At 41.1% G+C, this 26,557-nt stretch overlaps 1 protein-coding gene across 4 annotated transcripts in view; it reads left to right on the forward strand.

Annotated features, from left to right (window-relative positions):
* The window catches only part of Bbs9 (Bardet-Biedl syndrome 9), a 424,274-nt gene that overhangs the window by 90,666 nt on the left and 307,051 nt on the right, over window positions 1–26,557 (forward strand). For all 4 annotated transcript variants that reach the window (XM_038322510.2, XM_038322513.2, XM_038322511.2 and 1 more), the window contains exon 6: window positions 21,556–21,730. In XM_038322510.2, the coding sequence (XP_038178438.1) occupies window positions 21,556–21,730 (175 nt within the window). The remainder of the gene's footprint in view (window positions 1–21,555; window positions 21,731–26,557) is intronic.

The following is a 26,557-nucleotide window of genomic DNA, read 5'->3' on the forward strand; positions in this document are numbered from 1 at the left end:
TGTTGGGCGAAGCCTCTCTGATGACAGCTGGGGACTAGACACCAATCTACGAGTATAGCAGAATATTGTTAAGGAATTATTTTATTGGTGTTCCCCCATTCGTGTTTAGTTCTGTCCTAGGTCTCTGAGGTATCCTGCTTTTGGGTCCTGGCCCTCAGCGGGGAGCTCCCTCTCATGGTATGGGTCTCCAGCTGTGCCAGTCATCATTTGGCCACTTACACAAGTTCTTGTGCCATCTTTACCCCAGGACATCTTATAGGCAGGGAAAATGTAGGTGCAATGGTTTGCAGCTGGCTTGGTATCCCAGATCCTCCACTGAAAATCTTGCCTGGCTACAGAAGATGACCGGATCAGGCTCCATATTCCCCATTGCTGGAGTCTTAGTGGGGTCATCCTCATAGATTCCAGGGAATTTCCATTGCTTTGGGTTTCTAGCTCATCCCTGAGATATCCCCAGATTCCAGTTTCTCTCAGTGCTCTCTCTCTCTCCCTCTGTCCTTCCCATACCTGATTCCTCCTGTTCCCACCCATATTCCCTCTTCCATATCCTTCCCCCATCCACTGGCAGTGTTCTTTCTATTTCCCCTTCATGGTGAGACTCAAGGACACCCCTCCACCCACACTTCAGTCCTCCTCCTTACCTAGCTTCTCTGGGTCTGTGGGCTGTAGCATGGTTATCCTTTACTTTACAGCTAATATCCACTTTTGAGTGCACACACACATGTTCATCTTTCTGGGTCTGGTTACCTCACTTAGGATGATCTTTTCTAGTTCCATCCATTTGCTAGCAAATTTCTTGATGTCATTGTTTTTAACAACTGAATTATTGTCCCCTGTACCACATTTTTCGTTATCCATTCTTCAGTCGAGGGGCATCTAGGTTGTTTCCAGTTTAAGGCTATTATGAATACAGCCGCTATGAACATTGTTGAGCAAGTGTCCTTGTGATGTGATTGAGCATCCTTTGGGTATATGCCCAGGAGTGCTACAGCTAGGTTTTTAGGTATATCAATTCCCAGTTTTCTAAGAAACTGCCATATTGATTTCCAAAGTGGCTATGCAAGTTTGCATTCCCACCAACAGTGGAGGAGTGTTCCTCTTGTTCCACATCCTCTCTAGGATAAGCTGTCACTTGTGTTTTTGATCTTAGCCATTCTGGTAGGTGTAAAATGGAATTTCAGAGTCATTTTGCTTTGAATTTCCCCGATAACTAAGGATGTTGAACATTTCTTTAAGTATTTCTTGGCCATTTGAGATACCTCTATTGTGAATTCTCTATTTAGATCTGTACCCCATTTTTAAAATTGGATTATTTAATTTGTTGATGTCTAGTTTCTTGAGTTCTTTTTATATATTGGATATTATCTTTTTGTCAAATTTGGGGTTGCTGAAAATCTCTTCCCCATTCTGTGGACTGCCTTTTTGTCCTATTGGCGGTGTCCTTTGCCTTACAGAAGCCTTTCAGTTTCACGAGGTCCCCTTTATTAACTTTCTGTCTTAGTGCTTGTGCAATTGGTGTTTTGTTTGGGAAGTTGTCGCCTGTGCTAATGCATTCAAGGCTATTCCCCTTTTTTCTTCTATAAAATTTATTGTATCTGGTTTTATGTTGAGGTCTTTGATCCACTTGGCCTTGAGTTTTGTACAGGGTGGTAGATATGGATCTATTTACGATCTTTTACATTCCAACATACAGTATACCAGCACCATTTGTTGACCATGTTTTCTTTTTTCATTGTATAATTTTGACTTCTTGTCAAAAATCAAGTATTCATAGGTGTGTGAATTTACTTCTGGGACTTTGATTCTATTCCATTGATCCATGTGTCTGTTTTTATGCCAATATCATGTGATATTATCTTGCTCTGTAGTAGAGTTTGAAATCAGGGATGGTGATACCTCCAGAAGTTTTTTATTTTTATTTTATTTTTTTATTGTACAGAAATGTTTTTAGCTATTCTGTTTTTTTCATATGAAGTTGAGTATTGTGTTTTGAAGGTCTGTAAAGAGTTGTGTTCGTCTTCTTAATAGCTGAATTGTTTGCTGCTCTAGAGATGGTGGGGCCTGGGAGAGTGGAGCAGATAAATGAGGTGGACTAATCCCAGGCAGAGCCTCAGACAAACTATGCTCCAAAGATTAAGAAGAGTTCCATGATTATAGTGTCCAATCATAAGAGGACAAGCCGCATGTGGAGGACTAGCCATGCATGGCAAAAACATGTTTTTCTAAAGAAGCATATGAACAAATAAATTACCCCTTATAGTGAACAATCTGATGTAAACTCACTCCTATCTGCTGCACCTGGGAGGTGCATGAAGAAACAATCCAAGAACAATTTCATGTTTTTGAGAAACTGAGGTCACAAGACTCTCTTCTTGCTCTCTTGGAGTGTTCTCATAAGCACTCAGACTTCTCCTCACACGACTCTATCTTTGGACCACTTCTGACACTGAATGGTATTTCATTGTATAAATAAACCACATTTTCATTACCTGCTCATAAACTGATGGAAATCTAGACTGTTTGCATTTTCTGACTATTGTGGATAGAGCAGCAATGAATATGTATGAACAGGTATCTCTGTAGTAGGTTATAGAGTCCTCTGGGTATATGCTGAAGAGTGGGATAGCTGGATCACATGGTAGATCTCTCTCTCTCTCTCTCTCTCTCTCTCTCTGTGTGTGTGTGTGTGTGTGTGTGTGTGTATTTTGAGGGGCCTCCATACTGATTTCCACAATGGTTGTACCAGTTTGTACTCCTGTTAGTATCGAGTGTTCCCATTTCCCCATATGCAGGCATTTATCAGGCATTTATTTAAAGTATAGTCTACCATATAAAGTACAGAAACCACATGATTCTCTCATTAGAAGAAGAAATAGCCATTGACAAAGTCCAATGTCCATTTATTATGGAAGTTCTGGATAGCCTAAAGATACAGGGAACATAACCTTAGCACGATGAAGGCAATAGATAGGAAGCTGACAGCCAATGTTATCCTAAATGGAGAAAACTCAAAATGTGTCACTAAAGTCATCCTCAAGGCATTGATGTCTACTCTGCCTCCTCCTGTTCACCACAGTACTTGAAATCTTAGCTAGTGCAGTAAGTCAATTGAAGGAGATAAAGAGACTACAAAGAGAAAGGAAGAAGGTAGTGTCCTTATCTGCAAATAATATGGCTCTATACATAAAAGATTCTAGAGACTCTATCAGAAAAGTTCAAAGCTGATAAGCACTCAGCAAAATAGCAAAAAGTGCACAAAATCATAGCCTTCCTGTATACAGCCGACAAACAAAGAAATCAGGGAAACACTACTATTCACCATAGCCTCAAAAATTAAAATATCTTGAAATACATCTAGTCACGGAAGTAAAAGACTTGTACAGAGAAAACTTTAAGACACTAAAAAAGAAATTGAAGATGTCAGAAGATGGATAGACCACCCTTACTCATGGATTGACTGAATAATACTATGAAAATGGCCATCCCACAAAAACAAATTTACAGATTCAATATAATTTCCATAAAATTGCAATGCAGTTCTTCATAGAAATTCAAAAAAATGTTACATTTAACATGAAAATCCAAAAACCCAGGGTGACCAAAACTATTCTAAGTAATAATAATAATAATAATAATAATAATAAACAGTATCACCATTCCAGATTTTAAGATATACTTCAGAGCTATAGCATAAAACAAACTCATTAATTGACTAGAGTTGAGGACCCACACATCAACCCTCACTCCTATATCTACCTGGGTCTCCCTCCCTCCCTCCCTCCCTCCCTCCCTCCCTCCCTCCCTCCTTTTCTCCCTTCCTTTTTCTCTTTCTCCCTCTCTCCCTTCTTTTTCACAGAGGCCAAAAAGTATACACCATAGAAAAGATAGTATCCTCAGTAAAAGATGCTGGTCAAACTGGAAAACTACATATGTACAAAACTCAACTCCCTGTGTCAGTTGGCACATGGGTCCCTTTGGTTTGAGAAGAAAGTTAAAAACATCAATCTAAAACCAATAAGCACAAAATTATATACTTACAATTATGATGAGAGAAGTGATGATAATAAAGATATATGAGGGGTTTATTGATTAATTTGGCTCTCCTGCGGAAGTGAACTTGTGATCCGTGATCCTGCGTTCAGTGGAGAGTGCTTGCCCGGCCCATGAGGAGCGCTAGGGCCAGGGGCAGGTACTGGACTTAGGAACATGATGGCTTTGGTTTCTCTAGTGAGTAGAATCTCTGTTTTATTAATGATTAAATATTTATATTTAGCTTTGTTTTGTATCTGAGGGAGTGTGTGTGTGTGTGTGTGTGTGTGTGTGTGCATGTGCACGTGTGTGGAAGGCTGGGCCTGCAGGGCTATGTTGACAGTTCTATTTTGATTCATTGAAGGAAGCAAGCTTTTAGATGAGCCTGTTTCTTTCATTAGATGATCTGCGTTTTCCATGTGCTGGTAGGAGAGTCTGTGGACATGTTTGTTTGGTGTTTTGTAGTTTCTCATGGGGCATCTAAGAGCAGATCTATTTCTACTTGTCTGATGGGGTTTATTGGGCTCAAATGGATCTGAAGGCCCGATGTCCACTAATCTAGATAATGCTCAGCCATTATTTGTCCCTTCGATATTCACTCCTGTCCTCTGTTGGAGGATCTGAGAATTGAAGGCACAGCCATTCGCTCTGTCCTTGCGTCACTCCCAGTTGCTCTAGCTCCGCCCAGCTGTGTGCATGCGAAGCCATTTTGCCCTATTGTGAGTTTTAACTTCACTGTATTTTCTTCCCTGTTACTGAGATGCATCTTACATGATTTATTTAGATTCACTTTTCTTCTTCCTACATCACTAATATTTAGACTGACAAATTCTGTTTGACACAGTGTTTCTCTCTGTAGCCCAGGCTAGCCTTGATGTCATCTTTCCTCAGCCTTCTGAGTGCTGAGGTCACAGGCACATCCGCCATGCTTGGCTGGTCGTGCTCTTCCTCTAACCCTGCTCTTGGACACATGCTAGCTTTGTTAACTCCATTCCAGCATCTGTTTTCATAGGTTCTGATAAAAATCTGCTTAACCATTGATAAGAATCTCGTACTGTATACATACATATGTATAGTCATACATAATATATTTGTATGTATTTTTTAAAAACCCAGCAGGAGAGGAGAGCATGGGATCTGTTTTAGAAGCAGTGCCTCTCATGAGCAAAGGAAGTCTCGAGATTTTATCTGGGAACTTATACATATTCAGGAGTGCTTTAGCAGTGGGCACACTCTGGAGCAGGCTCAGTTAGAGTATGCGCGTAGCATGCTGAGCTTAAGCTTGTAATTTAGGAAGGAAACATGGTGGACGCACTTGGGGGATGCTTGCTCAAGGCCATATGTCACACATCCGGGAGGTTTTCAGCCCTGGCTAGGTACACCTCTGGGTCTGCTCAGCTTGCCCTTGATCATATTTTTAATGCTTGCCTTAATTTCCTTAAGCTTAGAGAATGTCATATTTTTATGTCCTGTCATGTTCAGAATGTGAAGTCTTTAGGATTCCAATTCTGCTATTAAGTTGCTGTCTCTTGCTCATATTTCTTTCAGGTCCTTGCATATTGTGATTTTGACTTTGAGGTTCCAGTTTTCAGAACTTCATCCATGTGAATGATTGGTGTGTTCCTTTGAAGGTTTGAACTTTCTTTTGTCAGGTGCTTGGTGGAATTTCTAACCCAGGACCATTTTATTCTAAATTCACAGAGTTAGGTTTTTTTGACTCTCTTTTAGAATGGTTTAGTCTGCAAAGTCACATTAAAATCAGCATGAATTTTATGAATTCTTCAGGGAGTTTTTTCTTCCTTCATCTGGTTCCAAGTTTTGATATGTGCACGTTATTTTCCTTCCCTTTGACTGAGGTAATGCTCTTTCTGAATTCTGTTTAGAGTAGGGTCAAGTTCTTAGTGATCTTAGGTTTTTATCATGTGGCGATGAGGATGGAGACATTATGAGGGTCTTTTGGGGTCTCCATATTGGGTGGTTCCTTCTTATTCTCTCCTTTTCTTTATGTTATTTGAGACCATGAAAACCTAAGCTTATGGTTAGATTATCTGGCTTAGGAAAATGTCCCAAGGGCTCTGTGTACCTTTGTGGGTTCTACTTTTACTTAGGTTTTGGCTTCTGAATTTTATTTCCTTTGTTTTTTTGGCAGCGTATTGATATACTTTAAAATCCTTTAAAAATTTAACAAATATTTTATTCAACATAGAGAGCTGACGTTACTTGATTTTTCTCTGCTTTTTTATAATTTAATTTTATTGTTGATGATCAACTATATCAAGCTTTATCTGTCAAATAAAAACACCTATAACCTAAGATTTAAACATAAACTGTAAGTGTACAACATGCAGCTCTGATGGTAGGCCACAATAAATCTGGAATCAGAGAGCTGTCACTAGTGCCTACTGTATGGGTCCACACAGCTGGCGTGGAGACTGGAAGACAGCTGTGTGTGTCGGCAGACCAGAGAGCTTCCCTGAGCCTCAGTTCTCTTCACACCAGGACAGGTTTGCCTTCCTCCCTCATGGAAGAGCCACTTGGGTTAGAAGTGCTAGTGATGAGCAGGCCAGCACTCTTTATATGGACTCTATGGTTGAGTCCTTAAGTTGATTCCAGTAATTTCATAGGACTTTCACATAATTTCTGTGAGACCAGACACTGCCATCCTTGTTCTCCTCAAATCCATTCCACTTCTGCTTTCTTTATTTACTTTCCCCTCTGTATGATGTCTCTCAGGTAACCCTAAGGCACAGAAAGAAACCCAGACAGTGGAACACTTATTTAGGGAGATTCATTTGAAATATATAAGTGGTCTTATTTAGTTGCACATTTGTGATAACAATCTTCTCTTGGTGTGTGTGTGGGGGGGAGGGAGGGAGGGAGGGGAAGGGAGAGGGAAGGGAGAGGGAAGGGAGAAAGATCTCATGTGCACACGCGTGCGTGCCCGTGGAGGCTAGAGGACAGCCCTGGGTACCATTTCTCAGTCACTGCCCTCCTTTACTTCTCCCAGAGTCTTTCTCTAAGTAGACCAGGTCGCTGACCGGTGCGCCCCAGGGAACTGGGGTGGCCGTCACATGCTACCACACCAGGCTCTTGGTATGGGTTCTGCACATTAAACTTAGACCCTTGGGCTTGCGTGGCAAGCCTTTTACATAATAATTTATTGCCACATCCCACATTCCAGTGTTTTAAGGCATCAAATGAAGGAGTCTTTGATAAAGATAAAGAGAATCCCAGGAAATATGGAACATTTCTAAAAAGGCAAATTTCTGTCTGGGTATTATATGGGGGGTGGGGACTGAAATTCAAAGGCTGCCTGTCTATGTAGTGAGACTGTCTCAAAAGAGACACCCAAATAACTCAGGTCAGCTGTTGCTGGTAACTTGATTCTCTGCCGGCCAGCAGAGGGAGCCCTCTCCTTACTCTGAGTTTTCCTGAGCCCTTCAGTTGAGTTTCTGAAACACATTCATTTAGGCCTGGATAGGATTTAAACCATTTTTTCCTTTGCTCCTGGCTTGGTGAATTGAATTTATGCTAGCCCTTAAAGGGTTGTCCTCTGACTGTGATGAGCCGTTGTCAGCTGTCAGGCTGCCCTGATGTCACCGACACCCTAAAAGCTCTGCGGAAGAATCCTGTCCTTTGTTCTGGATACGTTAGGACGTTGTTACTAAGGTAGTTGCTTCTGTGACTTGAGATGATTGTTGTGGCCTATCTGTCCTTGTGGTTTTTGTTATAAAGACAGAGCTTTCCAACTGCGTCCTTTAGTGAAAAACCAAGATCTGATATATTAAGCTCTGGTTCCCTGGCATACTGAACCCTGGGATAGAAATGACATTTCAGGAAGTACAGTCAGTGTTGTCATGGTCTCCACTTCAGCTTGATTTGCCTTCTCAAAACATAGGTGCTTCTATCAGCTTGAGCCTCAGCTCAGCATTTCCAAACTTTTGTCTGCCCCCAACTTCAATTGATTGGTCATAGTGGAACAAAGTGAGTTTAAACTATGATTTTCTTATTCCTTTTGATATGCTAATGATTTTAAGATCAAGAGCAGTGACAGTATAAAACAAGCAAATATTTTGCTTTTAGATTTATTGTTTCATGGGCTGAATTGTGTATGATGAGTAGCTTGACAAAGTGAAGACAACTTAAAAATATTGTGTGTTTTAATATTTTTGTAAATGTTCTCTGGATTTCTTATAGTTGTCTATTATCCGAGTAGTTTATCTGGCTTTGAAACTAGTTACTTTTTATTAAACATAGACCCTAGCGTCCTCCTCAGTCTCTAAGGCTTTTTGATGAGCAACAAGGCAGGATCTCTTGTGGCTTCTTTTATACAATGGTATCTGTCTTGTCTCTTATATACTGTTTAGAATTAATGAAGTGGATGTGTGTCTGTGTGTGGGGGGGGATAAATGAGCACATAGTGAATGAGAATGTGCGCATGTGCATGTTTGGGTAGTGCAGTCAAAGTCAAGAGACAGCTCATTCTCCATTCCCAGATAGGATTTTGACACAAATGGTACTTAAAAAAAGATTATTTACTTAGTATTTGTATGTGTGTTTTCACAAGTGTAAGTGCATCCACATATGTGCAGGAGTCTAGATGAGGGCGTTAGATCTCCCCTTTGCCACTTACTCTCCAACTCTTCCTTTGAGGCGGGGTCTCTCCTGAACACTGGCCCTCAGCAGTTGTTCTTCTGTGCTGTTAGCCAGAAAACCCTAGCGACCTTCCTGTCTCTGCCTTCTCCAGAGCTGGGGTTGCAGGCATGTCTTGGATGCCCAGCTTCTTGTGTGGGCGCTGGGATCCATGCTCTGGTTCTCATGATTGCGCAGCTTCTTGTGTGAGCGCAGGGATCCATGCTCTGGTCCTCATGATTGCGCAGCTTCTTGTGTGAGCACTGGGATCCACTCTCTGGTCCTCATGCTTGCGCAGCAGGACTCTTCACTGCTGAGCCTTCCCTCCAGCCCCAGAGAACACTCTTCAAAGTGATTTTGTTAGTTACCATGTTAGGAAAATTGCTGTCAGATGAAGTAAACCTAATCTAGACAGACTATCATCCTGACAGCCCCTGGTTCATATGGACCCAAGTTCTGGGAGATTTTCTAGTTAAAATCTTAAAAAGAAACAAGAACCCTTTGCTTTGCCAAAGAGGATGAGTTTCGGTGTGTGTGTGGTGTCTTAGTGTGAGCACGTATATGTGTGTGAATGTGTGTGTTTCTTCCCCCACTACATTTTCCCTAAAGGAAAATTTTCTCCTCTGATTTACTTTTTCACAGTTTGGTCTGTGAGGGACAATTGTGTATCGCAGTTTATTGGCTACTTACCAGGTGTGAGGAAGTGTGCACTTGTTGTATGTAATCCCTATGCCGGCATTGTGGAATGTCCACTTCATGCTGCTACTTTCCAGCTGAGGAGAGTGATGGCACCCCCAGGACGAAAACATGGATGCGGCCGTCCTGGGGAGACGCAGCCGTACCCCCGGTTCTGAGGGACACACTTTCTTCCTAGCGGTGTCCCCCATCCCCTGCCTTCCCTCCTGACACCCTCCCACATCCCTGTCACAGTCCGTGGCTTCATACATATTGCTCCATCCTCTTTTACTTCCGGTTGCCCACAAACTCAGCTCACAAGACACAAGGGTTATCTTTGTTCTGCGGATTTTTCTGATTCTTGCAGATACTAATCATGTGCCCATAGCTACTTAAATTATTTTAACATGCCCTTGTTCTTGTATTGTTGTAATGTTTAATTAGGTTTCATATAAACTGAGCCATGTCTCTCCAAGTATATACCAGTCAGACTGTGAATGTTTGTGGCATCTGTTAATGGAGAATGTTATTAAAATATCTGTATTCTACACCCAAGGACACAATCCTGTTATTTTGTGAATGCAAGTGGTAATAGAACACGCTTAGGACCTTTTCAAGTCTAACACTGAATTCTCAATGAATCATCACATGGAATGCTAATTCAATGAATGCTTATGATCCTTTTAATCATCTGTTATTTCGTTTACAATTAAGGGGAAAAGATTTTGTTAAAAAACTTGGTGAGAGATGGGCGGTGGTGGAGCACACCTTTTATCCCAGTACTTGGGAGGCAGAAGCAGGTAGATCTTTGTGAGTTTGAGGCCAGCCTGGTCTACAAGAGCGAGTTCCAGGGCAGCTAGGACACAGAGAAACCCTGTCTCGACAAACCAAAACCAAACCAAACCAACCAAATAAAAACTTGGTGAAAAACAGTAATGGTCTTTTTGAAACTAATACATTTTTCATTTAAGAAGAGACACATTAGCATGTCAAAAGTCATGTTCACAGGAAAAGTTGGTATGCAGACTCAATGTTTTTTCTTGAATTTGAGATTAGTGTCCCGAAGTTATTTTTGAGGCAACAGTTGAATAGTCATTGAGAACCTGTGTTATTTTCTTTGATACTTAAAAATATTAGCTATTTACTTAAATATGTTTTCTATTTGTTTATTCCTCTGTTTTATTTATTTATTTATTTATCTATCAAATTTATAGATTTGAAAATTTATTTATTCCTTTATCACTACGGTTATAACCATAGAATCTAAATATATAATGGATAATGATTAATCACAAATTACTTTTAGGATGTTCAAACCAAAAAGAATAGTTACTTTTCTATGACTGTGAGAAAATGCCATGACCGAGGCAACTTATAAAAGAGAGTGTTTAATTTGGGGCTTACTCGTGCAGAGGTTAAAATCAAGGATGCTGGAGCAAAGGCACAGCGGCAGGAACAGCTGAGGCCTCACACCTTGATCACAAGTAGAAGTGGTGGGGTTGGGGGAGCGAACAAAGGAACTTGAACTGGCCAGAGTGTTTAGAAACCTCAAATCAACCCATGCCTGGGGACACACCTCCTGCAACAAGACCACACTTCCTAATCCTTCCCCAAAAGTTTGCCATCTGGACAGAGTGTTCAAGGTCTGAGCCTATGGGGCCCTTCTTATTCAAACTACCACAGCAACAGGAGAGTTTAGCTGTTTGTCCTCAACCAGTTGCCAAGTATTTGTAGTTGGGTAGAGGTCGTGCGCATCTCCAGGAGATGGTGGTGGCTTTACTTATACAAGAGCAAGAGTGAAAAGCTTAGAAGGATATTTAATGGCAGATCTGCAGCCTGGAGAGGGTTTGAAGTCCACGTGCGGGCTGGTTTTAGGCAGTGTGTTTTGGAATCCTACTATGAACATTTTTATGTCTTTGCTCACAGCAGACACATTTCATCATTCTTGACTTAGGCTTGCTTAAAGATTAATGAGTTAGTATTTCAGAGGATTTTTTTTCCCTTTGGTAACAACAACAACCTTTTTTTCCGTGTCAAAGGAGCGGAGGTTCCACAGACTGCTGGACTCTTTTGTTCCTGCGAGTCAGACTGCTGACGTGTCCAGCCTTTGTGACTACCTGTGCAGATGTTTTTCATGTGTTTCCGGCTTGGAGAAAGACCAAAGACTTCTGACAGTTGCCTGCTGAACGGCAATCTGCTTGGCTGCAGGGCACGTTTGCGATTCTCCACTTGTGTTTTTACTCAGTGTGCGAAAGAGATGCGAGCACAGAGAGAGTCGGAGAGCATGCAGCTCACTGAGTAATGGTGGTCCTCTTTCATGGATGTCATTCCCCTTCCTCTGCTGTGTGGACTCTCCAGGGAGAGGAGAGAAGAGATGCAGGAAATGGCATTCTGGAGTGCCTGCTTCAGGGCCCTTGTTGCCTTAGTCGTGAGTGACGGAAAATTTCCTGGGCCATGCATGGCAGAAAGAATTCCCGGGAATGCCCATACAAACACACTCCTACACACCATTTTAGTGAATAGACTATAATTTATTAAGCCGCGAATCTAGCGGTCAGTTCAGCATGTGATTGGTTACTAATTTACGAATCACATCAGCACTTTGGCTGTATAGTCTAACGTCAGGAAATGAGATAGACTATTTAACTAGTATTCATTCCTTGAGGCTCCACCCTGGAGCCTCTTCTACTTTCCATTCTCCAACCCTGCAGGCACAATTCTTCCTTCTCTTTTAAAGATATATATATATATATATATATATATATATATATATATATATATTTGAAAATCCTTTCAAAATGGGCTCGATAGACCTTTTCACAATTTTTTCAGATCTTACTAATATATAAAACTGTAGGATTGCTCCATTCTGTTTGAGATTAATGAGATAATTGTCCAATGTATGATGAAATCTTCAACTTTCTTAATAATTTCTAGTTAAAAGTTATAGGTTTAGTTTTCGAGGGTCATCGTTAGAGTGTTACCATGCATTTCCATCTGTGCCTTTCACGTTTGTGCTGTCTTGGCCTAATCCTGTACCTCCTGTCTCAGAACCTCCGCTGCTGCTTCTGAGATGTTCGCTTTCTTGCCCAGACACTTCCTCCCCCTTTACCTTGACCGCTGCTGCTCAGCCTTCCAGGTGCTGGTGCTCCCCCCATTTATCATGAAGCCTTTCTGGGAGAGTTCCTGTAATGGTGCGCTGGTCTTCTGTGGTGCTCGATTCTCAGCGCAGCACTTACATGGCGCATGCTCAGTGTGAGGGACGTAACTCCTCAGTGTTAGTGATGTAATGCTCTCCTCTGCAGCCGTCAGTGTACTTCAGTACAGGCTTCTATCACTTCCTAATTCTGTGACATTAAGGGAATTAATGAAGCTCTGTGAGTTTTAGTTATTTGATGCAAGAATAGGGAGCACAGCCTAATTTGATAATGGCAGCTAACATGTTGGTTAATTCTTTAACACAATGCTGGGATTCTAATAGATATGTAATAAATGACAATATTACTTACTAATGTTATTATTCTGTTAGTATTATTCCAAGTCTTATAAAGAAGCACAGTAGAGCGTTTATGATAATGTTAGCCATTTGTCAGGACCCTTCAGCATGGCCATCATGGCGTCTTTGAAATCGCTTCCTGTTGACTCTGAGCTATCAGACCTAGAACACTCTCAACACTTTTGTGGACCATTCTGTCTGTTCCCCGTATCCCCAGGAAGAGCTTTTGGTATGCGTTCTTAAGTGGGCTCCAAAGCAGTGATTTGAAAGATTATTTATTTACTTTTAAGTTATGTTTTGGGTTGATCTCTACATTTTTCTAAATATTAGTAGCCAAGATTGTAATAAATAAAGCATTTTTTACATACTTCAGATGATGTGTGTGAGATTTGTAGAATAAAATCCTCACTAATCTGAAGTGCAGATGAGTAAATTATTTTGCTTCGCTTGCTCCACCTGGAAAGACATTTCTGTGTGGAGCCCCTGAGCCAGGCATTTCATTGTTCACACCCGGGAGCGACAGGGTTCTGCCTTTGAGCGTAGGGTTAATGAGAGATACAAAACCAGACCATTTCAATAGCTAATTTGTTTAAGATGAAAGCATGGATGGGCTTCTGAGAAACCACTGGCAAAGGACGGTTGAGGGAAAAGAGAGACTTATGGGGAGACCTGCTTTGGTTCAGAGTCACAGACTCAACTCCACATGCCCCCACCATTTATGCGAATTTCTTGCCTGCAGAATTCAGAGGCTTAGGTCCAGAGATTTAAGACAGTGTCTTCCGTTTTAACTTTGCCCTTTGAAAAGCCAAATGGCCTCTGATTTGACTGTGTTGCCCTTGTCTTTACTTGCGTCTCATTTTAGAGATTTGGGTCTCTCTCCTCTCCCATAAACTATACCTGTCCTTGAACTGTGACTAGGCATTGCTAAATAGTTCACATAAGTCAGGGACTATTTTAAAATTCACAATGAGGTCATTCCCCCCAAATCTTAAAATTAAGAATGGTGTGGCAGGAGGGCTGGGGCAGGGCATGGATGACCAGGGGAAGCCATGTAGCTAAAGCAACAGAGAGGGAAAGGGTTTCCCTAGACGAGGTGAGGAAGGTGCTACTGGAAGCGAACCTGGGACAGGGGTGTCATCACGAGGTGTGCAGGAAATTGCAGGCTCTGCAGCGCCAAGCACCGCATATGTGATTTCAAGCGGCTGTAAGCATGGTGAAGGTGTTGAGCAGTTTACACGGTTGGGTCTAATTCTCCTATGTAATTAATTGTCATAGAAGGAACTGAGGTGGCTGTGCCACCTGCTGGACTGGGAGACTGAAGTCCAACCACACAGCAGTGATCCGTGGACTGGACCCAGACCTAGAGTAGCTGCCTCCAGAGGCAGCTGGCTGTCTTGGATGTAGCAGTTTAAGTATTTTCCTCTGTGCTGCAGAAGCTTCAGGAAAGGAGATCTGTGCTCCCAGAGCCCAAAGGTGCTAGCTTTCTCCTGGGCTCAGGTTTTCTTCAAGTCCTGTTTCCTTATTCTGTTATGCTAAGGCAGTGGTTCTGAGGACGTTACGTCACCCCTGCAGCCAGCAGTTGCAGTGACTGATTTGCAGTGTTTAAAGTGGCATGCCTTGCATTCTGTCATCCACAAATACTTCAACACCATCTCTCGGTAAGGTCATCCGACATCAATCATTTGCTATGTCTTTAACGGAGGACTAGAAGTCTGCTCTACTTTGGATAGCCGTATGCTCATGATTAGCATGCTAAAGAAAGAATGATTATAGGGGGAGCAGTTAGCATTCTGCCACAAGATCTAGGCTACACTGAATTATATGAAACTCATGCAGTTGCTCTTAATTTATTATTATATGGACTTTCTTCTTTTTGAAATATGTAAGCTGAATTGCTCTTATATTGAGCTTCCTTTTCTTTGAAAAATTATTTTTATGTACCTATTTATTACTATTACTTTTTAAAAGATGGGACCCTGTTATATAGTCTTGGCTGGCCCGGAACTCAGTGTGTAGCCTAAGATGGCCTTGAACATGTGGCAAGCCCTCTGCTTCAGCCGCCCAGCACTGAGACTGTACGAGCCACCATGTCTGGCATTTATGTGTCTTCTGTGTCTTGTGCTGTCTTCCCTTTTGTTGGCTTTAGGCACCGTTCACTGCTGATGGTGTCTTCACTTCCTTTCTACAATGCTACTCTTTCCTCCTGGGCCAGCTGAACAGGCAATAAAAACCCTCATAATGACATCATATAATTTATTGTGTGGTTTGTATATGCTACACATGTTAGCATCTTTAACATCTTATTTCTGATGTTGGAACTTTGTTTATAGCTTCATTGATATTTAATTGACAAACAAAAGCTTTGTATATTGAAGGCACACAGTGTGATGCTTGATATATGTCAAACATATGTGTGCACATATATGCATATACTGTGAAATAATTGTTATAACCAAGCTATCTAATGTATTTATCACCCATTAGTTATCATTCTAGTGTCAATTTTTTTATGTGAGAACACATAAGTTCGATTCTCAGCAGATTCCACATACACAAGGCATAACCATTCTCTCTTCAGTGCTAGAGTTTACCAGTTTTACAACTACAGGTTTCTCCCTTTGACTAATTTCTCCCCATCTCTGCCCGTTCCCTGATGCTAACTGCTAACCGCTTCTACTCTGTGTTTCTACCAAAATGACCTGTAAAGTTTATCATGGACCTGAGAGCATGCAGTATTTGCCCTCTGTGCTGGGCTTTTCTAGCATGGTGTCCTTAGGTTACCGTGTTGTTTCTGATGTCAGGATTTCCTTTCTCCCCAGACATGTGTGGGTGATATTTTAAGTTGTGTCTCCTCGTGATTATGATGCAGCTTTTCATACGTGTGTTGGCTACTTCTATCCATTCTGAGGAAAAGTACCTTTGTACTGAGGAGCAGACGGGCTGCGTTCCTGCCACCCTGCTCCTGGCCGCCTGGCTAGCTTATGCCCTGAAATAACAACACACAAACTCTATTCATTTAAATACTGCCTGGCCCATTATTTTCAGCCTCTTACTCACATCTTGCTTTAACCCATTTCTAATAATCTGTGTAGCACCATGAAGTGGTGTCTTACCGGAAAGATTCTAGCATACGTCCATCTTGGGCTGGAGCTTCATCGCGTCTTGCTGCAGAGGCAGGGCAATTGTCTGACTAACTTAGGTGAGGCGTGGCATCTGACTGAGCCATCTACCTCACTTCCTCCTTCCTGTTCTGTCTACTCCACCCACCTAAGGGGCGGTCTATCAAATGGGCCAGGCAGTTTCTTTATTAGCCAATGAAATCAACTCAAACAGAAGACTCTCCCACATCATTTCCCCTTTTTCTGTTTAAACAATAAAAAGAAGGCTTTAACTTTAACATAGCAAAATTACATATAACAAAACAGTTATCAAGCAAGAATTATAGTTACAATATTTATATCTACTTTATCTTTTATCATAACAATGGAAAACTATAATTATCTATCCATTCTTCAGCTCCATCAAAGTCTCCAGAAAGATATAATACTACCTAAGTAAACAAGAAATAATCAACTTCCAAACTCTAGAAATCAGAGAGACATCTTGCTACCCGGACAGTCACCCAAAGTTCTTTTGTACCGTTGGGGCATCCATCTTCGGCCTATAGGCCCATAAGTATCCAGCAGACATTTCTATGCAGCAGGAAATATCAAAGGCAATTCAGTCACTATCTGCTGTGTCCTTCAGAATGTCTCACAGACTCTTTCTTGAATCAGGAACCCCGAAAGATCATCTCACTTTTAGGCAAGTCCATCAGTCCTCTTTCTGTGGGTTCTTTGTGTTCAGTTTATGCCAACAGTCCAGGCAAGAGCAGTTTCTTGCCCAAATGGCTAACAAAGTCCATAAGGAGCCTCTTCGATGCCCATCTTCCTCTTGAAGTAGATTGGTGCTGCCAGGAGCAGACATGTCTCATTGTCATGAAAAGCCTTAAATTATTAAAACGTTTAAGTGGAATATTCTGTAGTCTTTGAAAGATATTAGGAATGCCTATCTAATTAAAATATATCTCTATATATCTAGAAAATCTAACTAACATGACTATAAGCTTTACTATTATCGACGATTATCCATTAACAACCTATATTTCCTAATTATACATTACATTTTTAAAAGAACTACACAATCACAATACCTTAATCAAGATCAGAAATACATATAACAAGATTGACCTTAATATCATTAACCAAGATTCACAACAATCCAACTTATTTATATCTATATCATCTCCCCCTTTAAATGTAAAAGAACATTTATAAACAATATTTGGGAATATGGGCGCAGTTATTTCTCTCCAAACTGCTTCCTGCTGAATGGGGGCGCTGTTAATCCGATCTTCTATGGTGTAAGCTGTGTGCCATGTTCATCTCAGTCATCAGTTGCGTAAAGTAATTTTGTGAAGGTGTTCACAGCAACCTTTCAGGAGGGTGTGGTCTATCATACCACATTGGGATAGAAGCAATCCACAGGGTTTCATTTTCTGTAAAAACAAAAGAAACTCCTTTCCAAAGCATTATGTCCTTAGATCCAAATTTTAAAGTCAAGGCATTTTCACGATATCTTTCTTGGATTAGTTCATCAGCATTTATAAACAAATATCTTTTAGCAGCTGTTGCTTCTTTCTCAGCATTCAAACAATTCAAAGAGAGCATAATAACATAAAATATAAAGATTCTCTGTGTATTTTCCATCTTTGTGCAGCTTTATTTTAACTTCTATTTCATTTATTTTTACTTTTATTTTTTGAGACAGGTTCTCTGTATATCTTTGTCCTGGAATAACTCTGTAGACCAGGCTGTCCTTGAACTCAGAGATCCTCTGTATCTGCTTCCCAAGTGCTGGGATTAAAGGTGTATGCTACCACACCTTGAACTCACAGAGATCTGCCTGTCTCTGCCTCCCAGGCATTGGGATTAAAGGTGTGTGCTACCACACCTTGAAGTCACAGAGGTCAATCTACCTCTGCCTCTTGAAGTCTCAGAGGTCAATTTACCTTGCCTCCCAAGTGTTGGTTTTAAAGGTGTGTACCACCACACCCTAGCTACTTCCTTTTTTTTTACTTTTAAGAACTTTAACCTTTAGCCTGCATATATTTTTAACACACTTTAAATCATTTTGATATTTTCTTTGACTTTGAATCTTTCTTTTACTGTATATCTCTCTTTTTCTGACTACATGAGTCTTTAATTTACCAAACAATATCGGTAAGACTAAAGCCGTGACTTTGGCAGCTAGATCCAGCCCATTCCCTAGCTTTCCAGCTTCATGGCAGAGGTACCGGCTGTAGCCATGTTTATCACCACAACTCTGTGACAGTTCAAGGTCCCTGCCAGCAAGCAAGCTACAACAGTATAGTCAGGACCGCCTGCTTGAAAGAGTCAGAGTTTGCCCTGGCAGTACAGACCAGAACACCAGCATTTTAAAACAGCACAACTTTTTTCCTGCTATGGCTGAAAACAAACAAGCATGCAGTCAGCTTTTATCAACGCCATTTAAGTGTTTCCTAGCAGGACCTCTTAAGAGCTGCAGGGTTTTGCTGCTAAAGCTGAGTCAGGAAGCCTCTCTTAGATGAGAGCGCTTGCTCAGACCCAAGAAATTGCTGCTATCAACAAAACATGCTTTACTCTATTCTTTCCCAAGTGTTCTCAGGTTTTCTGTGGATTCAGTTATCCACGTTGGTCGCCATTCTGTAGTGAAGAGCTGCAGGCAGGCCTGCTTTTCGTCCCACCCGGCTCCTGCATGGTTAGCTTTACACCCGAAATATCAACACACAAATTGTATTCTTTTAAATACTGCCTGGCCCATTATTTTCAGCCTCTTACTCACATCTTGCTTTAACCCATTTCTAATAATCTGTGTAGCACCATGAAGTGGTGTCTTACCGGAAAGATTCTAGCATACGTCCATCTTGGGCTGGAGCTTCATCGCGTCTTGCTGCAGAGGCAGGGCAATTGTCTGACTAACTTAGGTGAGGCGTGGCATCTGACTGAGCCATCTACCTCACTTCCTCCTTCCTGTTCTGTCTACTCCACCCACCTAAGGGGCGGTCTATCAAATGGGCCAGGCAGTTTCTTTATTAGCCAATGAAATCAACTCAAACAGAAGACTCTCCCACATCATATCTTTTCGGGACCTTTGTCTATTTTTTTTTTAAATAAACACTCATTTTCTTACTGAGTCGTAAGTTTGTCATGTAGTTTGGAGATTAGCCCTTGCCACATGGTTTGCAAACACCTTTCCTTGCTCTGCCCACTTACCTTTGCCCCCTCTCCTATTCAGCTTTAGTTTGACAGGTTCACTTTTCTATTTTTTTTATTTCATTCTTGTTGCTTATGTTTTTGACATTTTTTAAAAAAGAAGTCATTGCCTAGGCCAGTCATTGCTGGCCTCTCTCCTATGTTTTAAAACTCTGGTAGGCTTATGTTTAAACCCGTGTTGAGGAGTTTGATATATGATAAGGACTCAATTCTGTCTTTCTTTCCTCTGCTTCTTTCCCAGTTTGCATGGGGATATCCAGTGTCCCCTCGGAGATGATCTTTCCCCTTTGTATTCTGCTTCTTGAGGACCTGTAGCGGGACTTTCTCACCAGTCTGCTTTCAGATTGCTAGCACCAGCTAATGACATGGAAATGATGGGAACTTGGCCTTTAGCTTAGGCTTGTCTCAGCTGGCTCTTACAACTTCATTAACCCATTTATATTAATCTACATTCTGCCATGTGGCACTACCTCTCTTATGTCTTGCACCTTCTGTTTTCCTCTAGCTGGATACTCTGCCTTTCTTCTTCCCAGAGTTCTCTCTGCCTGGAAGTCCCGCCTATACCTCCTGGCTAGCTATTGGGTCCTCAGCTTTTTATTACATCAGTCACAGCAATACGGCTTCATACAGTGCACAAATATCCCTCAACAAGAACCGTCCTTTCCCATTGTGCATCCTCCTTTGCTGACGATAAGTTGACAGACTTGAAACTTTTTGCAATTATACTTACTTTACAAATTAACTAACGTTCCTGGGTTATTAATTACTTTTTATAGTCACCAAAATCATTAGTACCATAGTAAAAATAGAATTAAAACCTTGCTGAAAATCTGAGCATGCTCCTTGTAAAAAGTTTGTGCTTTGCATGTGGAGACCTTACAGCGTTTGCCAGCCTCTTGCCTCATCTTAGCGGCTAATAGATGGGTGGGGCTGCCAGGGTAGCTGACCGATCGACTGTGTTTCTGAATGCTCATAGCAGGGACACCCACATAGACCACATACAAATGATGTAATGAATAAAGATTGAATAAAAATAAAATAATAAATAGAGACTAATCAACCAAATAATTGCTGCAAAGGAAGTGGAGTCCTGAGAGACATTTTTTTCAAGCGGCATTAACACTTTTCAAGACTGATTAGCTTGTGGCAGTCACAAGCTACAGTATTTTATGGTAATGAACACTAACTATCAACTTGCTTTCTCTTTTGAATCTCTTTAGGCAGCATGTGAAAATCCTTTTGAAAATTGCCTACTTATATGTTTGTTCTTATTCAGGTAGAGTAAGAATATCAATTATTTCTATACAATTTAATTTTTTTCCTAGCAAAATCACTGTAAACTTTATATTTATTAGACATAAAAATATCAATGATATCCAAGGCAATATGGACTATTCCCATAGGATTTAACTGTTTAAAGCTAAGGGCTTAAAGTTTGGGCTAGAAATGGCAAACTAGGGGATTGACCTTTTATTTATTCCTTAATAAGTGGTTTTTACCTGGTATAGTTATTCCCTTGTATAAAAGAGCTATAATGTACACTAATCACATAAGCAGAGCATGCAGAGCTATACCATCCAACCTCAGATTAGAGGCTGTGCACTATGTCGGGGAAATTGTCATCTTCATCTTAGTGTGTTCTAAAAAGTAGTAAAGCCAACACTGAAATACTGACAGTGGAGACGTCCTCAAAGTCACTCTACTGGGCAAGCAGGAATGTGATCTGTCAGCCCCAGTGCTTTCGGTCTCAATACTGTCTGTCACTGTGATTTGTACAAAACTAATACCTAAAGCAAGTCTGTGTCTGTGCGGATGCATGCGTGTGCATCGTGCATGCGTGTGAGCATGCACGAGTACATAGTCATTTGTATGGCGTGTTTGTGTTCTGGTGTGTTGTGTGTTGGGGTTTGCATTCAGAGCGTGCTGTATGCTGTGCGTGTACTGTACTTTTGGTTGGCACCCCTGGCTCCCTGTGTGCTATGCTTGATGTCTAAGTCATATGAAAGCATGAGAGAGACATATGACAAAGAACTAGTCCCCTGGAGAACTACTTTTTATATGTCGGATTTGGGGAAAACAGTATTTTAGGATTATGATTGTTCTTAGGGATTATTTTGAAATTGAGGGTTTGGGTATATAATATGTAAAAAGAAATATTGTTAAAAGTATGAACACCTGATGAATATAAAATTGAACATACAATGAAAGTACAAACATTTTATAAATATAAAATTTGGGACATGATATTACTAACTTGATATTTTCAGTGTGTTGTAATTTAAAATTGAAGCTACCTTGACGTGACCTTGTTGGATAAAGTTAACTGTGATGTATTTGAGCAGAATAGTGATTATTAAGCACTAAATTTATCAAAAATAAGGTATTTAACTTCTTCTAATTCTTCTTTAGGTCGGGATTTAATTTGTATCCAGTCTATGGATGGGATGCTGATGGTGTTTGAGCAGGAAAGCTACGCTTTTGGGAGGTTTCTCCCGGGCTCTCTTCTGCCTGGCCCTCTGGCTTACAGTGCCCGCACAGATTCCTTCATCACTGTCTCCTCCTGCAGACAGGTGGAAAGTTACAAGTGAGTCTGTGTGTTACCTTTGGAATCATGATTATTGTGGCCGTTTGTTACTGATTAATCATTTTCTGGAAAGACCTTGAATACTGCAAATGAAGGCGAGACTGACTTCTTTGGTAAAATTTAATTGGGATGCCTTAGAGCACAACACCGACCTAAGTAAAGAATTCAAAAGGCTGCATAGCACACTGTTCCCAAGAAGCCAGTGGAGGCAGCTCTTCACCTGAATCCTGAGTTTGCTACTCACTGCTGCTGGGTGGTCAGTGTCCTTAGGAGATAATGTAAGCATTGACCAGTTTGTAATAAAGTTAGTGTGTTCCAACCTACCACGAATAGACAATGCTCAGTATTAATATGACTACCCCTTGTTATAATGACAATGAAATGGATGGATGTGGTAGCCCATGTCTTTAAACTGGGCACTCAGGAGATTAACTCTGTGAGTTTGAGGCCAATATTGTTGGGGCTACATAGTGAGAATTTGTTTTATAAAACAAACAAAAAACAAAAAAACCATCGCCAGCAACAACAGACAGACAATAAAATGTAATATTGTGTTAAAAAAACATACATTTGCATGAATGGAATGATTTTATAATGACAAAGTGCAAATGACATCTGAAATCTTTCTGGAAAGCGATACAGTCATTGCTATGAATGCTAATGGTTTTTAAGAAGAAACAGTTGCTTACAGATGAGCTGTAGAAGGGACCTCAGGAACATAATGTGTACTTTTGCTAGAAATTCTTCAGGTCTTCCTGAGTTATGTTGGAGAGAAATCATTTTCTCCTCCATCAGGTAAATATCCACAACGATTATTGTAGGTAGAGGGAAAGAGAAAAGAATGTAGAAATCCATTCTGGGAGCAGAAATAGGATTCATTTTAAATATCTTTAACTCTTTCATGTATTATTTTAAAAAGATTTATTTTTATGTGCATGTATGTGCCTCTGTGGGCTTCTGTGTATCACATGTGTGCAGGCGCTGTTGAGACCGAAGTAGGGTATGGAGTCCCCAGAACCGGAGTCACAGGTGGTTGGGAGTTACGGGATGTGAGTTCTGGGAACCAATCTGAGTTTGCTTTTCACTGCTAAGCCAGCTCTCCAACCCCATCATTTACTTTCTTTGTGATGACAGCATTTAGAACTTTGAACATCATCTCTTTCTGGTATTGTTTTTTGGCCACATGATGTGTAGAAGGAATGGTGGGGCTGTGTCCTGCCACCTGGCTAGCTTTACCCAAAATAATTACACAGAAACTGTATTCATTTAAATATTGCCTGGCCCCTGGCTCATTATCTGTAGCTTCTTATTGGTTGATTCTCATATCTTGCTTTAACCCATATTTAGTAATTTATATAGCACCACGAGGGGTGGCTTACCAGGAGAGATCTTAACTTGCATCCATCTCAGAGAGGAGAAGCATGGCTACTCACTATGGAGACTGCCTGAAGCGTCACCCCAACTCTGCTTCCTTTTTCCCACAATTCTGTTCTGTCTACTCCGCCTACCTAATTTTCTGTCTCTTAAAGGGCCAAGGCAGTTTTTTTTTTTTTATTAATAAAAGTAACACATAGACACTCCTCCATCAATGATGTTTCCCAAGGTGGGAAGAAAACAAATCTCTTGGGCAGTGGCCGTAGGGATTTCACCTTCATTTCATCGTTGTGTATAGTCAGTCGGTCATTCCTCCCTTCATAAGTGGAAGTCTTATTTTTAAAGGTTGTCAGTGCTGAGAACAAGCAAACGCTTGCCACCGAGCAGAGGCTGATGAAAGTGGCAGATCTCCATGTCCCCTTCCTTCTGTGGCTGCTTTGGCCCCTGCCTGGATAGAAGGAATTGTGGTGTTGCCTCTGGAAATAAATATTTTTTGTTTGAGAAATTAAGGAAAGCATTTGTGTAATTTACGCAGGACTGCCAAACTTAGGTGGTACTATGGCCATCTGCTTTTCAGCTTCCCACCCAGTCTAGTGCCTATCTCCTGCCAAGCAGGGTTCCACAGGGGGTACAGTGCTCCGATCTGAACATGCCATCGCTTACTCTTGGACGCGCGCGCGTGTGTGTGTGTGTGTGTGTGTGTGTGTGTGTGTGTGTCTAAGTGTTTCTATTGTTCTATGAAACACTATGGTCAAAAAGCAACTTGGGGAAGAAGGGATTTATTTTATTTATACTTCCATATCACTGTTCATCATCAAAGGAAATCAGGACAGGAACCTGGAAGCAGAAGCTGCAACAGAGGCCATGGAGTGGTTTTGCTCACTGGCTTTCTCCTCATGGTTTGCTTGGTCTGCTTTCTTATAGAACCCTGGACCACCATCCAAGGGATGGCACCACTCACAATGGTCCCATCAATAACTAATTAAGAAAATGCCTCACTGCTGGATCTTATGGAGGCATGTATTAGTCAGGGTTCTCTAGAGTCACAGAAAGAATATCTTTCTGTCTGTCTATCATCTATCAAGGGAATTCATTAGAATGACTTATAGGCTGCAGTCCAGCTAATCCAACAATGACTGGTTGAGAATAGAAACTCCAAGAATCTTTGAGTTGCTCAGCTCCACAAGGCTAGGTGTCTCAGCTGGTCTTCTGTATATGCTAGAACCTCAACTAAGTAGGCTCTGTGCCAGTGAAGGAATGGATGTGCTAGCAAGGCAAGGGGAGGCAGACAAAGAGAAAAACCTCCCTTCTTCTATGTTCCAATATAGGCTTCCAGTAGAAGGTGAGGCCCATATTAAAGGTGTCTTCCCACCCCAAGAACTAGATCAAATGAGTGTGTCCATTCCTTCCTCAAAGTCCAGACTTGAAGTGGATTCACCCACTTCAAATAAAGCAGAAAATCTCTCACAGGTGTGACCTCTATTTCTGGATTATAGTTCATCCCAAATATAGTCAAGTTGACCACCAAGAATAGCCATCACAAGGCATTTTTTCCAACCGAAGTTACCTCCTTTCAGATAACTCTAGTTTGTGTGCCAAGTTGATATATGACCAGCCATCAGTGTGTGTGTGTGTGTGTGTGTGTGTGTGTGTGTATGTGTGTGTGTGTGTGTAGGGGATGGGTGCATTTTCTTATGTGTGAGGTTAACATCACAAAAGTCTTGTTTCAGCTCTGATAGTTCTTTAACATACTGATATATTGAATTCATTTCCATTTATATCTAAAAACCACACACTTTATTCATTATGAAGTTCATTTATAATGGTAAAAATGCATGAGACATCAGACAATTGGGAAGACTTTTAACATTAAGTTCTCTGATATATGTATGCATGCTTTCAAGTTTAATAGATTGAATTAAATGATAGTCACCAGGGAAATTTAGGAAGGAGAAAAGCATGAAAACTCCTGGTTCCTCTTTCTTGAGGCCTCATTAAGCCTATCTATAGTCACTTAATAGAATGTAATTGACTAATAGAATGGACTTTTAAGACATAGTTCACCTTCATTTTGATATTGATATTTAACTACTTTAAAGTTAATTATATTCAGATCGGAGCATGTATGGACTTTGGCCTCAAGCTTTAGTGTGTGTAGGACTCTCCTGGCCAGCCTGTTGTTAATGACATTTACACATCCCAGGCCCCAGGCCCCAGGCCCCAGGCCCCAGGCCCCAGGCCCCAGGCCCCAGACCCCAGGCCCCAGGCTCGTGGATGAGACACAGAACTCAACATTGTCAATATAAACTGCAAGTGATTTTAATTTAGAATTGAGTGTTTTTTCTTTTTCTTTTCTTTCTGTTTTTTTTTTTTTTTGGAAGGATTTGGCTCTTGCAGCTCAGGCTGGGTAAGACTGTAATCCTCCTGCCTCAGCCTCCAATTTAGCATTATAGACAAGTACTATCAAGCCAGGCTTGTTTTCTTACATATTTGTGTGTGTTTGTGTTTGTGTGTGTGTTTGTATTTTTGAGTGTATGTGGACTCATGTTTCTGGGGCAGGGCATGTTAGCACGGTACATGCCTAGATATCAGAGATACCTTGGGGGACTTGGTTCTATCCAAGATCAATCTCAGATAGTCAGGCCTAGCAACAAGTACTTTTCCCTTCTAAGCCACCTCATTGGCCAGTTGTACCTTTTTGTTTTAAATTTCACTTACTTATTGTCTAGGGGCTGTGTTTCTGTGTGTGTGTGTGTGTGTGTGTGTGTGTGTGTAGGTCAGAGGATAACTTACAGAATTTGATTCTTTCTTTCCAACACGTGGGACCTGGGGATTGAATCAAGCTCAGAGGCAAGAGCCTTTGCTGAGCCTCCTGCTTCCTGATTGACTTTATGAGAGCATTGTTTGTCCTGTATTGAGGCTAAGAGTCTGGTGTTTCAGTCCTCTTGGCCACGTGTCCAGACTTTGCAATATCTTTTATTCTCTTTTCCTGACAGAATCACTTGCTCACTACCAAGTGTCCCATGAGAAGGGGGAAAGAGGACGTAGGGAAGGAGGGAGGAGAGAGGTCGTAGGATGCACGGACTTCAGTGAGCCCCACTCCTGCTCTCACTACATAACCCATTGCAGTCGCTATAGATTTCTCCCCTCTCAACAGACATACAAACCTACAAACATACGTTTATGAATACACACATATAAACATACTCTTTTTATCTAGGTACCATACATGAGACAAATTGTAGTATTTGTCTTTCTGAGTTTGGTCTATTTTACTGAACACAATTATTTCCATTTGCATCAACTTTCTTGCAAATTTAATGACTTCCTTTTATTTATGGCTGTATAAAATGCCATTGTATATGTAGCACATCTTTATGTGTTCCTTGTTAGTGGACATCTAGTCTGGCTGTTTCTTGACTGCTAGGAACAGGACAGCTATACACAGGGTTG

The sequence above is a fragment of the Arvicola amphibius genome, chromosome 3 (genome assembly GCF_903992535.2).
Source record: "Arvicola amphibius chromosome 3, mArvAmp1.2, whole genome shotgun sequence".
Taxonomy (NCBI): domain Eukaryota; kingdom Metazoa; phylum Chordata; class Mammalia; order Rodentia; family Cricetidae; genus Arvicola; species Arvicola amphibius.